Below are 14,454 nucleotides of genomic sequence, written 5' to 3' on the forward strand. Positions count from 1 at the left end.
AGGGGCATGCCCTCACTGTCACGACGCCCAATACCTATAAGCCTACGCCCGCATCGTCGTCTCAGCTTTTCAGACGCGCCCTCCTCCCAACATCCACATCCCAACGCCCCCGCCCGTCGATGAGATCGCACATATCACGAATCCGATCCTCTTGACGCTTTCCGATCGAATTTTTCTAGCGCTTACGATAGCTCCAAGCCCGACGGAATTCCCTCTATATACCCGGCTTCAAGCTCCGCCCCGTGGCGCAAGCATCCGCGACCGCAAACCCGTCACCGCACGTCGCCAGCTCCCCTACTCCCCTTTCTTGCCCCGACGCTTCCGATACAAGTACCACGCCTATTAATGGTGGTCTGCACTGAGATTGCAAGATACCTGGAAACGCAGCTGGCGGTGACTTGATTAAGCTCCCGACGGAGAGATTCGGCCAACTCAAGGACCAGTCATGCCCGTGCGGGAGCACGAGCAACCCGACCGACAGGGTTCAGAGAGCTCGACCAGCAGCTGGAAGTCCCAAGACACTGTCCGGAATAACGACACATTGCGCCCGGATCAGAATAAACCACCATCTAACGGTCGCAATGCTGAACAATTTCCTGGAAGTCTAAATATGGACAAGTAAGGCCCCCGCCTCTCTTTCTCTCTCCTTCCATCCCCCAGCTCTTCACCGAGAATTACATGCTTTTTTCTTCTGTGCACCGTGCGCTGCGGTGGACACGATAACAAATACAGCTGCTGAGTTAAATATGATTTCAGATCTGGGCCGTCCAAAGGTCAGGGAATGGACTGGGGATGGACGTGGAGCTCCCCAGACATTTCCCCCACCGAGGAACGGAAGGGCTCTGGTTTCAGCAACCATCGCAAGGCTCTGGCAGTCCTTGGAGCTGGTGATGATCCCGCCCGATCCGTTTCTTCGACTCCACATCCTCCTCCCATCAATCCTCCTCGCACCCGTTCCGAAGAACTCGACTCGGTTGCTCCGTGGGTGACGACTGCCAACTCCGAAGGCCCGGGAACCTTTTTCAACTCCGCCTCCGAATATGAAGCTTCGCCGGCGTCGGCGACGTTTCGCCCGACTACCGGGCGGACTTTCGCTAGTGAACCCGCCGATATGGATTGGAATGGGGACCACCGCAGGCCGTCTACTACTAGTATGACGAGTAGTACAGGGTCAAAGTCCAGCACGAAGCTATGGAAGAAGAAATCCAAGGCTTCGGCTAGTGATGAATGGCCTGTGCCAGATGAGCCTGACGAGGATGGTCAACATAGCTTATCCGGTCGGCGAGGAGGCCCAATTGATAAAATCAAGTCTCGGGAGAGAGCCAACTCGGATGGCTCAGAGGCATCACAGCGGCCGTTACGAGCTCGAGGGGGAGCGGGAACCCCCGCCCCGTCTAGTGAGATTACACCGTGGTTGTATCAAAACGTTCACGACATATCACAATATGGCGAAGCTCCCGTGCGACAAGTGCCAATTGGGCCTGATGGCCAACGTCTCGCCTCCGCCGGGGGTCTTCCCCGTGGTACGGCCAGAGATACTCATCGAAGAGCGGCTAATGGACACCGTCATTCGCGCAGCAAAGAGGAGAAACCAACTCTTGCCGGCGATCTGGCTGGATACCAGTCTCGTCCCTCCGGTGGACGGGATGACTTCTCTGTCGGACTGAAGCCATTTAATGACCATTACCTCAATTCATCTAGTGCCATGAGCTCACAGACCACCCTAGGTGGGCGGCCAACCAGCCCGACTCCCAGTGTGCAAAGTGCTATTTACCGTGATCATGGTCAGAGTTCCCCAGGGGCTCCACACGATAAACGAGGTCTCCTCACTCGAGTCCGACACTTGTTGCCGGGCTCGCACAAACCACATGAGAAATCCAAGCATGACCATACTCTGCGCCGGCAGCCAAGTCTCGAAGGAAGTTCCACTCGCCTTGATTCAGGAGACTCGGACCGAAAGAAGGAGACCACAAAGCGGAAGCTCAAAGGGCGATTCCCCATTGGTGGGGATCCTCATGCTTCCAGAGAGCATGCAGCTCAAGATGAAGAAGGCTCGCATGTCTTCAAGCTGGATACCAATTTAAAGGATTTGGACGATATCGTTCGCGCAGCTTCTCCCAGTCAGATGAAACGTGTTGCCGATGGCACAACCACACCACGGGAGGACCCGACCAAGTCTGAACAGGCAGGAATTCTTGATACCTGGTCGGCTCCGGAAAGTTGGGCCGTCAAGAAGGAAAAGGATCTCGTCGTGGAGGCTGCACCACAACCTACCAGCGCTGCCTATTTTATCCGCGTCTTCCGTATTGACTCGACCTTTGCCACGCTGTCCGCGGGTGTAAATGCAACCGTTGCCGAGATCCTGTATATGCTTGGGCGCAAGTCTTTCTTGCAGGATCATCTCAATAACTATGAGATTGTGCTCCGGAAAAATGACCTATCCCGACAGCTCGATCATAATGAACGGCCAATCCTCATGCAGAAACAACTTTTGGAACAAGTTGGCTATACTGAGAAGGACCGTATAGAAGACATTGGTCGTGAGGACCACAGCTATCTCTGCCGCTTCATCTTCTTGCCGACAAAGCTCAGCGGTTATACCAGTCTCGAGGGTGATCCTGGCTTTAGCAAGTTGTCAAAGTTCAGCCACGTGGATCTTCAGGGCCGAAGCTTGGTCACTATTCCTATTACCCTGTACAAGAAGTCCTCCGAGATCATCTCGTTGAACTTGTCCAGGAATTTGTCTCTGGATGTGCCCAAGGATTTCATCCAGAGCTGCATCAACCTGCGTGAAATCAAATTCATTGGCAATGAGGCTAAACTTCTTCCGTCGAGTTTCAGCTTGGCCAGTCGCTTGACGTACTTGGACATCTCCAACAATTTCCTGGAAGAGCTGGAACATGCGCAACTTGACCGACTGGTTGGTCTCGTCAGCATCAAGATGGCGAATAACCAGTTGACCAAGCTGCCCAGCTACTTTGGAAACTTCCAGTATCTCCGGAGCCTGAACATGTCTTCGAACGGCTTCAAGGTGTTTCCGGAGTTTCTTTGCAAGCTGCGAAGCTTGGTTGACGTCGACATCAGCTTCAACAGCATTGAGGAAATTTCCAACATCGGTCAGCTGGTTACGCTTGAACGCCTTTGGATGACCAACAACAACATCAGCGGATCTCTTGATGAGTCTTTCCGAGAGCTGGTGAACCTGAAGGAAATTGATGGTCGCTTCAATGCAATCACCAACATTGACAACTTGTCCCGGCTTCCTCGCTTAGAGCAAGTATTCTTCGGCCACAATCTCATTTCTCGGTTCCGTGGAGCGTTTCCCAAGCTGCGCAGTTTGCACATGGACCACTGCCCGCTGACCCAGTTTGATATTGACGCTCCTATGCCGACTTTGAGCTCTCTTAACCTGGCATCCGCCAAGCTGTCCCAATTCCGTGATGCCATGTTTGAGAACTTGCCGAATGTCTCCAAGCTTATCCTCGATAAGAACCATCTTTCATCAATCTCGGCACAAATTGGCAAGCTGCGACGCCTGGAGCATTTCAGTATTATCAAGAATCCACTGGGTTCCTTACCTGCCAGTATCGGTTGCATGACAGAGCTCAAGGAACTCAACGCGCGAGAATGTAACCTCAAGTTCTTGCCAGATGAGATTTGGCACTGCGCCAAGTTGGAGACTCTCAATGTTTCCACGAACCTTCTGACTACCTTCCCCAAACATGGTGCCCCTCAGCCACTTGTTCCTGGCGAGCCGACCAGCACTCCTGTGTCCACCCCGGCACTAACGGGAACCCCCACATACGAGGAACTGGGTCCCCTGGACGAACCCAACTTCCGTCGGGCCAGTCAAACTTCTGGCGGCTTGGGGTCAGGTTCATCCCCGAGTGGCTCATACCGACACCCGTCGACTACATCTTCTATTGGACAGACAGGTCCAAGGAAGGTTTCCACGGCATCTCGGACCGCCACCGATGCGAGCTGCGGATCTCGCAAGGATTCGAATTTCTCGCAGCATGCAGCGGCTCTCACTTTTGCTGGGTCTCTCCGCAACTTGTATCTTGCTGATAACCAGTTGGATGACGACATTTTCCGCGAGCTTGCTCGTCTCCCTGAGCTTCGCATTGTCAATTTGTCCTATAACGAGTTGACTGAGCTACCACAGGGGGTTCTCAAGCGATGGCCTTTGATTTCCGAGCTCTACCTATCCGGTAATGAGCTCACCTCGCTTCCATCCGATGACTTGGAAGAAGGCAGCAATCTCAAGATTCTTCATATCAATGGCAATCGATTCCAGGTCCTGCCTGCGGAGCTTTGCAAGGTTAGCAAGCTTTCCGTTCTCGATGCGGGAAGTAACGCGTTGAAATACAACGTCTCTAATTGGCCCTATGATTGGAACTGGAACTGGAATCGAAGCTTGAGGTATCTCAACTTCTCCGGCAATAAGCGTCTTGAGATCAAACCCAATATTGGCACTGTTGGCCAGTCGACTGGAAGTGGTGCCGATCTGACTGACTTCACGTCTCTGACCCATCTCCGAGTTTTGGGTCTGATGGATGTCACCTTGACCATTCCGACTATTCCTGACGAGAACGAGGACCGTCGTGTGAGGACATCTGCCTCTCTGGCTGGCTCACTTGCCTACGGTATGGCAGACTCGCTTGGCCGGACTGAGCATCTGTCTATCATTGATATGATTGTTCCTCGCTTGAAGCCTGACAACGTTGAGACATTGGTTGGTATGTTTGACGGCTCAACTATGTCCAGTGGTGGCTCCCGGGTTGCAAAGTATCTTCACGAGCACTTCACGCCGACCTTCTCGCGTGAGCTGAAGAAGCTCCAGCAAGACCGGGGAGAAACCCCACTTGATGCTCTGCGGCGTGCATTCTTAGCTCTGAACAAGAACATGGCTGGGCATGCTTACCGGTCCATTGATGACCGTGAGCTCAGACAGTATAACCGCCGATCACTTGCCTCGAAACAGCTCTGCCAGGACGATATCCAGGCTGGTGGAGTCGCCACTGTGCTGTACCTGAATAATATGGATCTGTATGCGGCCAATGTCGGCGATGCACAAGCGATTTTGGTCAGGCAAGATGGTTCATCGCGCCAATTAACTCGTGTTCACGATCCCGCGGAATCCAGCGAACGGGCACGCATCCGTGCTGCCGGAGGATTTGTGTCTCGCAATGGCAAGTTGAATGACGTGCTCACGGTTTCGAGATGCTTTGGCCATTTCCCCATGATGCCTGCTGTCATCGCTGCTCCCGCCACATTGCATACCACCTTGACTGAGCAAGATGAAATGATCATCTTAGGCTCAAAGGAGCTGTGGGATTATATTACTCCCCAGTTGGTGGTCGACGTTGCTAGGGATGTGTATCCGAACCTCATGCTTGCAGCTCAAAAGCTTCGTGATCTGGCTATTGCCTTTGGGGCAACGAACAAGTTGATGGTGATGATTCTGGGTGTCAGCGAGCTCCAGCGCCGGCAGAAGAAGTGGTCGCGTCCTAGCATGAACTTGGAACGCTCTGCTTTCGCTGATGATGGCATTGTTCCCTCGACCAAGATTCGTCGCAGGGCTCGTGATATGCCAGCCGATACTCGTCTCGCGCGCTTTGATTATGTTGACGCTCCGATTGGTGAACTGGCTATCATCTTCACTGATATTAAGAAGTCGACTGGTTTGTGGGAGTCTTGCCCCGATGCTATGCGCTCGGCCATCTCCATTCACAACGACATTCTTCGGCGACAACTCGGCATCATTGGTGGTTACGAGGTCAAGACTGAAGGTGACGCTTTCATGGTGGCCTTTTCAACCACTACTTCTGCCTTGCTGTGGTGCTTCAATTGCCAGAACAGTCTTTTGGAAGCTGAATGGCCTACGGAGATCTTGGATCAGCCGCAGTGTGAAGTCACTTCCGACATGGAAGGGAATATCATCTCTCGCGGTCTGTCTGTACGTATGGGTGGCCATTGGGGCGAGCCTGTCTGTGAAAAGGACCCGGTTACCAACCGTATGGATTACTTTGGTCCTATGGTCAATCGGGCCTCTCGAATCTCCGCCGTTGCCGACGGAGGACAGATTTTCGTGTCGTCGGACTTTATGAGCGATATCCAGCGTAACCTGGAGATCTTCGCTGATGCCGAACGCTCCGCTTCGACTAGTTCGACTGACAGCCATCCACGAGTCGATAGCCTTGGGCACAACATCCGTCGCGAGCTCAACCAGTTGAACAGCCAAGGCTTCGTGATCAAAGACCAGGGCGAGCGGAAGCTGAAGGGACTGGAGAACCCAGAACCATTATACCTTGTCTATCCTCATTCGCTCGCGGGTCGCTTGACAACCCTTGAAGAGGCTCAACTGGAGAAAGAAGGCCAGCCCGCGACTATGGAAAAGACATCCAAGCTTAACTTGAACACTGATGATATCTGGCGTCTGTGGGAAGTCACTCTCCGTCTAGAGCGGATTTGCGGCGCTCTAGAGGATCCCACTGGAGCAGGGCTTAGAGAGCCGAATGTCGCTTTGTTTAATATGGTCAAGAATCATGGCGGCGAACTAAATGATTCCACTGTGCTAAGCTTGATCGACCAGCAAGTCACTCGTATCGAGGTAAGTCTCGTCTCCCTCTATCTATCTAATCTACCCTTCTCTGTTCCCGGATTAAATTAACTCATTTTACAGGCTACCATCAACACTCTCACAGTCCGCAACATGATGCGCCCCTTCAAGCCGGGTGATCGACTCGAAGACCACGCCGCTCCCATCGGCGAAATCTTCCAACAACTAGCAACCCAACTCGCAGAGTACCGCGCCCTCAAAGAGCAAATGGCTGTCGGGGCTGCTGGCATCCCCGGTGGTCCACCCGCCCCCCATTACAGCGGTATCAGTCTGCACTCAAACCTCAGTGCAGACAGCAACACTACCTCCGCTTCATCCTCCTTCCTCCACTTGGATAATCCGCGGTCCTTTGAATCCCGCAATAACCAATGATCTGATCTGGCCTGGTGCACTTATCTTCTCTACCTCTACATCTTCATCTTCATCTTCATCTACTCAAATATCTATCTACGCGGTGATCCCTATTTGATCACTTTAATCACGCCTTTTGCACTTCTCTTCTCACTTTTGCTTTCTTTTTTGGACTCGAAATCTTCTCATGTCTTGTGGGTGGCGTCTCACATGGTGGGGTGTCTTTCAGATTTTCGGGTTTTCAGATTGTGTTTTTCTTTTTTCTTTCTTTATTGCGTTTTCTCCTTTTCTTAGGCGGCATTCGGGGGCATGGTGCTATGGTGGATTTTGGCTTTTGGCTTCTGCTGATAATTACTTCGGATTTTGGATTGTATTTTGGTTACCTCTGGTTCCCGATTCTGATCTCTTGATTGGTATGTAGGATGGATGGTTGGAGAGGGGCTTGAATATACATACAATCTTTTTTTGGTTCTTTTCACTATCTTTTTTACTAGTATTGGGTGTATCGTAGTATCGACTTGCTTAAGCTACGATAACGAGTGTACCATATCTCGTGTGGCTGGTATGAAATGTCCTGCCCGAAGTGGGAGTGGTCGAGCTGGACTCGTTATATAATTGTGGTGTTTGATACATTGAACTAGAGACAAACTCTCAGAGCCAGAGCGTCAGATATGTGCTTGAAGAAAGAGTGAGAGATAATGCTCAGGTTGACAAAGCTAAGGTAGCTGCCCGCCTGGAGTCTATAGGGCTATACCTATTTCCTCTTAACCATAGGTATCCTTGGCTTTGACCACCATTACTATGCCCACTGAGAACGGAAGGCGTCGGGTGGCGAAAGAAATCACGTGTCAGCTTTGTTTGTTTCCTGCGTCATCATGCGACTGTCTCTCCGGATTAATTTTCTTTCTTCCTTCCTCTCCTCATCTCTCTATTACTGAAGTATCGTGTCCATCTCACCCTTATCGTCTCTTCATCAACATTGATGTCATCGGATCCTATTCAAACGCTACGAGAGTTAGTTAGGGCTCTTACATCGTTCTAACCCGCCCCGCTTGTTGCCCTGGCTACGAACCCGACCAACCGTCTCGGGTTTAATGGACAGGTGGACAAACATCCACTTCATTTTTCCTCTGCTCACAACCCCAGGCCAGGTTTCAAGAAAAGGTGCGATCGGTGGATTTCCTTTTCCGCGTCTTGAAATCTTGACTGGACCCCGTCGCACCGTGTCACCGTCCTTGCATTCTTGTCGGTCAGCCGTGGTGACCACATCGGTCAAAAATTACGTGCATTGGCGACTTGTTGCCAACTTGACAAACTAGACACTTCCCGTCGCCGCGACGTATCACCCCACAAAACACAACCCACCATGGCGGACGAACTTGATTACCTGCAAGCAGACTTCGATCTGAACTTGCTCACTGTGCCTCGCCTACGCTCGATCCTCGTCAGTCACGATGTACCCTATCCAGCCTCTGCGAAAAAGGCGCAGTTGATCCGCATTTTGGAAGACGAGGTGCTTCCCCAGGCGAGGAAAATTCTGCGCGACCGTGAGAGAGTTAGGAGAACAAGTGCGGGTATCACAGATATGAGCCGAGAGAACTCTGTCACTGGTGATGAAGACGAGCGCGATTCGATGCACCCACCACCAACTCCATCAACGACAGGGACAAGACGAGGTGGCTCACGACGAAGCGTTCGCGGATCGACCGTGGAAACAGATGGAGGATATGCACCAGCTACACCTGCGACTACAAAGCGCAAGACCGCTGCACGATCGGTAGGCAAGCACCCCCGTGCTTCTGACACGGAAACTGGTGACGACGCACTGGCGACTCCCGTTCCTGCGGTCGGCGCTTCGCCTCGCAAGTCTACTGCGCGCAAGCTTCGACGGAGCTCAGTTCTGCCTTCAACCGAGGTGGATGATTACACACCATCTGTCAAGACTGAGCCTAGGGAGGATAGCGTCTTTACGGATGAGAACCCCTTCCAAAGTGGCAGTCCTTCGGAGGTTATGAGCAGTCGTCGAGCTTCCCATGATGGAAAGCGGAAGAGTGGCGGACGGTTATCTACGGAGAGCCCTGTTATTAGGAGTAGCTTACGGTCCCGCAAGTCAGCCACACCTACCGGTGTCAAGCAAGAAGATGGTTATCACGCTCCCTCAAGAGAGTCATTCGACTTTGCATCTCGCCTTCGACCTACCAAGGAGGAACCTGAGGAGGAATCTGAAGACGATGAGTCGGAAGAAGATTCGGAGAGCGATGTTATTGCCGGAGAGGAGTTTACCCCGGAGGAACAACTTGCTCTAGAGACTGAACAGTATGCACCATTGACACATGTTCGAAAGCGGCCGAAGAAGCAGAGCTCCATAACTATTATGGCGTCCTGGTTTGTTATTCTCTCGGTGCTTGGCAGCTTCGGCGCCTGGTGGCGTAAGGAGAAGATTGAGATCGGTTACTGCGGTCTTGGGAAGCCTACTTGGTCCCTGACAGAAACTAATGTGCCGGAATGGGCTAATGTTCTGGAGCCTCGTTGCGAGCCCTGCCCGCCCCATGCGTTCTGCTATCCCGACTTTGAAGCTCGCTGTGAGCATGACTTTATCCTTAAGCCTCATCCTCTTTCTCTCGGTGGTCTTGTTCCTCTGCCGCCAACCTGTGAACCGGACAGTGAGAAGGCACGTCGTGTCAAAGCTGTCGCAGACAAGGCTGTTGAGGAGCTTCGCGAGCGGAGGGCAAAGTATGAATGTGGTGAATTGAATGAGGATGGCAAACCTGCTTCTCCCGAGATTCCGGAGACGCAACTGAAGGAAGAAGTGATGAAGAAGCGGCGCAAGGGTCTCACTGAGACCGAGTTTGATGACCTCTGGAAGGGTGCTCTTGGCGAGATCATTGAGAAGGACGAAGTTGTCAGCAACTCCAAGCAGTAAGTGTAACCCACTCCCCAAGGATGTCTTCATTCTTTCCTTAGCTACTACCGTTCCGGATTTCTTATATCTCGCGGCCATTTTTCTTAAAAGGTCTTGGTTCTGACATTGTGTACCGGAACTAACAGCGGCGCCCTTGCCATAACAGACCTTCCGCCGTCCTCGTCCTCAGCTCAACCTCAACTGCCCGACTCCCACTCAGATGCGCCGCCCGCCGTTACATCCGACTGGCTCTCCTCGCGTATCGACTCCCTCTTTCACTTCTAATCCTGGCAGCATGTGCTCTGGCTTACGCCCGCGCTCGGGTTCGCGCCCGTCGTTCTGATATCGCCCGTGTGCCCGAATTGGTCGCTACCACGCTTGACCGTCTTGCGACGCAGGCAGCGCTGCATGCCCGTGGCGGTGCCATAGAGCCTTACATTTCAATTGGCCAACTTCGCGATGACGTCCTGCGCTCTGAGTTGCACGGAAAGCGACGCGAGGAGCTGTGGCAGCGTGTCCGGCGCGTCGTCGAAGGCAACGCTAATGTGCGTGCCGCTGTTCGCGAGTCACGCAGCGGTGACGTCGCCCGCTGCTGGGAGTGGATTGGCGGCATCGGCAGTGTCAATACTCCCGGCGGGGTTGGCAGCGAGCTTGACAGCAGTGCCCGCCGTGACAGTGCATGGTGTTCCCTGTCGTCGCCCTCAAGCAACGGGGATGTGGATCATCATCACATGGCTACAGAGAGCAAGGATGACCCTGCTACGAGCCCCAGACAGTCCCGTCGCTGGGATGAAGGCCGACCGATCTATTAAGATGGCAGTCAGGTCCCCGATCTTTTACACAACGGGATTTGACATCGGGCAGCCTTGCGGTTTGGGGCTTGTTTGTTGATTTGATATCCCAAGACTTAAATGCCGTCTGAATTATGAGACATGGCTTTCTTCTCTTGTCTAATGACGCTGGGCATTCATTATTTTCATCGGCTTCTTTTCAACTTTCTTACTTCACGTATATATTTTTCGACCCTTCTCTGTGTCTATTCTAGTTCTTTGTTATGCTACAGTTCAATACCCACCACCCTCTCGAGCTTTCTATAATCTTTTGTCTCCATTCATTCCCTCCCAATCATTACCTAGTACTCCTTCTTTCTTGTGATAGGTACCAATGTTGCTCTATCGGCTAGAATGCACATCTTTCACGAACCTTTTCGAGTACAGTACGAAGTACAGCTCCCATAGTGATCCTCCGCTGCAGATCTCAATAATTGTGGCTGGGCTCGGTATATCCCCGAATCTAGGTTTTGCCAAGATATCTGGTCCCCGGAGAGCCCTGTTTTCTGCTTCATAACAGTAGTAAACAGGTAGCACAGCCATGGCGATCATCGACCGATGGTCTTAATCATTGTGGCTGGAGTTCTTTTGTCTCCACGCGTGTTACACTAAAAACAAGAAAAGTAAGGTTGTGCTGTATGCCTAGCCCTGAATATTCGCGGGTCTCGCCTTAGCTTCGAAGATCTTTCATTTTCTTGGGTGCTTTGACGTTATTAATTTCGGAGAAAATCTCGGGTGATCGTAACACTGGAGGGAGTCAGTCGTCTGTCTGTCCGAGTTTCTTACAAAATAGCTAGCTACCTAATCTCATCCCCATCCCCACTCCATTCTTGCTTTGTGTCGGAAATCTAGTCCGTTGTTCATCCGCATTACACGCGCAACAAGGGAGATGATTTCTGCAGGATATGCACGCAATTCTCATCTGGGTTGACAAGCCCTACGTATCCCTGTCCCTACATGTCCGGGAATCAGTCTCGGTATACCCGCTTTTACGGGGGGGCCGGCCTCCGGTTCCATTGGAGGGTATGTGCATTGATTACTAAGTCATGTATGGGCTTTGATGTGGGGAGTTAGGTGGTTGCAAGTTAGGTATACTGTAGTGGTAGTTTAAGAGTGTGAAGCCATAGTTTCCTGATTGGATCAATCGATTGGTGATCGTCTTTCTAGAAAGATTTTGCAGGTTTCTTCAATCCTTGTTTTATAGTATGTAATAATAATATTTCGGGGATTTGTTGGTAAAATGGATTGAAATGTGGACATCAGATAAATGCCTTGGGTTGCTTGAGAGACGCAACCCCCGATGATGGCCTGCCGATCTAATCTGGAAATCTAAAGTGCATCCGACTTTCCAGTGGCATTTGGGCTCTGCCTGGCGCAGGCGTTTGATACTTCATTTCATTGCGCCATTTGCATGTCTCGAAAGTCATCCCTCCACTCCGACTGGGGCTGAACCTGGTGCTGGTGCTGTGTTTAGGCATGTAGACGATCCGTGAAGGATTCGATATGCATTGACACGATCGGTATTTGCTGTGGGAGATCGAAGCCTTATCCTTCAGCCTATATTGCGTATGCCCGGCTGTACATAGACAGGGCAGGGCAGTGCAGACACGCGATACTAGAACCCAATCTGTCGACAACGCAGACAGACACATCCAATCGGACCAATGATGGACCGATCCAACCAGTGATCAATTTCTTACTAGTCGCTCGTTGGCTTGGTAAAATAAGGTTAGCGCCTACTTTTCTTCTTCGAAAGAAGGGCTCGGTGTATGACTACGACTCAGTTAGTTCTGTTCCCTATAGCTGGTGGCATTTCAATTTGACGGCTTATTGAGCCTCTAAAAAGAGCACATATCGTCGGCGAGGCGTGTCCTATCAACAGCGAGCCTCGGTGGGAGTGTGTGGGTATGAGTGAAAAGAGGCGTTGTGGTACGCGATACGAAATATGCCCCGCTCCTTTGTGATTGTGGTGTGGCTCGCTTGCTTCCTGTCTGCAGCATGCAAGTATAGGAAACTGGGGAACGGGCTTGGCCTCGGTTGTTTCTACAGACGAGAACGGGTCCGAGTACGTGGTTACGCTTTGGCGGGGTGAGAAAGTCAATCTGTGTGCTGTAGTAGTATAGGTAAGCTTAAAGAGTTATCTCGAGGGAGTTTCCCTTGTTCATCATGAGGCTTGATACCTATGATCAGCATGGCAAAAGGATGCTGTTAGGATTGTTTTATTAACACAATAATCCACCCTGCTTAGGGTGGACCAAATAGGGGGACAACCCGATCTAGTCAAGCTATCGATATTGGGCGCTACGCCTGTCCCAAGAAAGAATAAGTGCTCTGCCAGATAAGCCCTAGCATGGGAAGCAAGGTTGTAGCCTTAAAACTGATCGTCTAACTAATCGAAGAGGGGCAGAATGCTTGGCCCTGTCTCAATTAATTGCGCTCCGAGGTTGCAAGTACAATATAACCAACGCCACGGGGCCGATCCGTATCTAGCGTCCCCTCGCAACCCGGTTTATGGGTCGGGTTGCATTGACTTAGAAGAGAAAAGCGTCCTGGAGCTGTCCCAGGTGAGCCAAGGATCGGGGTGCAAGGAGCAAACAGAGTAAAATTTTGAGGGAGGATCTGCTCGGCAATATGCAAGCAAATCATCGCGGGGAAGGAGTATTTCTCCCGTGATCGAGACGAAAATGCCAGCCCAGCATGCGACGAACCGAACAGCACTTCGGGTTTTGTGCCTTGACTCGGGTTCTGTTAACCGAACGATCCTCGTTGGTTTCTCTTGCCAGGTCTATATGAACGTGACTACTTTTTGCGGTCTCGATCGAGTCCAGGGTTATGGTACAGGGTATATTGTGGGATCTTTCTTGCGTGTCATGCTAGTCACCAAAATAAGCCGTACTAATGCGGTGAGCGAGTCAAGTGGAGGGGTTAGGGGATATCCACCTGTAGACTAAGACCCGATTTGTATGTGATTTAAGATGAGATTGAGAGAAAAACGACGGAATCCTTCACCGAGACCATTCACAGTCCATAGCGGTGGCTCCACAAGTGCAGGCTGTTACGTTGCGGCGGTGCGTTTGGGAGCTGCCTATTTTGTAAGGTTGGCATTAGGCTGTGGGCAAGATTAGTTCGGACTCCTTGTAATGAATGGAGGTTGTGATCATAGTAGGTGATGTGTAAATGAATGGTGGGTATATAGAATGATGACTCTAGAAGGCGTTGAGAGCCCTAGGAATGTCCCGATCGTCATATCGAATTCTCAAGCTTCACAAGCATTTTCAATCAGGAGTAGATTAGATTAATGAGTACAGATTAGCTATCAGCCAAAGCGGAGATGATTAAATGATCATGAATATCACTAATGTCAAGTATTACCACATCGAGAAAGATATTCTGTCCTTCGTGCTATTTTAATGTTTTGGACGAATTGTATACATACAGTTTCCGCTAGGGACTATTGCCTCAGCCACTACATCGTCATACTCAGATCCCAACAAGGCACATCGAGCGACGACCAAAGGGTTGTCCTAAGGGAAGCTTGTCACCGTAACACCGCCACGCGGCTCTGGTGTCAAAGCAATTGCTGGGACTATAGCAGGAACACTATTTATCGAAAGGGTCCCAGGGACCCGCGAGGAATGCTACTACTGTAAGAGACCCCATAATGTGGACCATAAACCAGACGCTGTATCACAGGTTTCGGCATTTCAATATTTCCCCCAATTGCTTTACTAACGTGCATCACCAGCCCA

At 51.3% G+C, this 14,454-nt stretch overlaps 2 protein-coding genes across 2 annotated transcripts; both read left to right on the forward strand.

The window, feature by feature from the left end:
- Positions 1-445: 445 nt before the first annotated feature.
- Positions 446-7,451, forward strand: acyA (adenylate cyclase acyA; the record flags this gene model as incomplete). Its single annotated transcript, XM_057149001.1, has 3 exons — positions 446-618; positions 757-6,613; positions 6,686-7,451. The coding sequence occupies 3 exons, from the start codon at positions 446-448 to the stop codon at positions 6,992-6,994; spliced, it is 6,339 nt and encodes a 2,112-aa protein (XP_057012655.1). The 3' UTR covers positions 6,995-7,451.
- An 888-nt stretch (positions 7,452-8,339) lies between these two features.
- Positions 8,340-10,687, forward strand: N7473_003062 (putative sister chromatid separation protein (Src1); the record flags this gene model as incomplete). The annotated part of the gene is made up of 2 exons (XM_057149002.1): positions 8,340-9,892; positions 10,042-10,687. The coding sequence occupies 2 exons, from the start codon at positions 8,340-8,342 to the stop codon at positions 10,685-10,687; spliced, it is 2,199 nt and encodes a 732-aa protein (XP_057012656.1).
- Between the last annotated feature and the right edge of the window lie 3,767 nt (positions 10,688-14,454).

The sequence above is a fragment of the Penicillium subrubescens genome (genome assembly GCF_028828155.1).
Source record: "Penicillium subrubescens strain IBT 31985 chromosome Unknown utg000002l_segment0_segment0, whole genome shotgun sequence".
In the NCBI taxonomy this organism is placed as follows: Eukaryota; Fungi; Ascomycota; class Eurotiomycetes; order Eurotiales; family Aspergillaceae; genus Penicillium; species Penicillium subrubescens.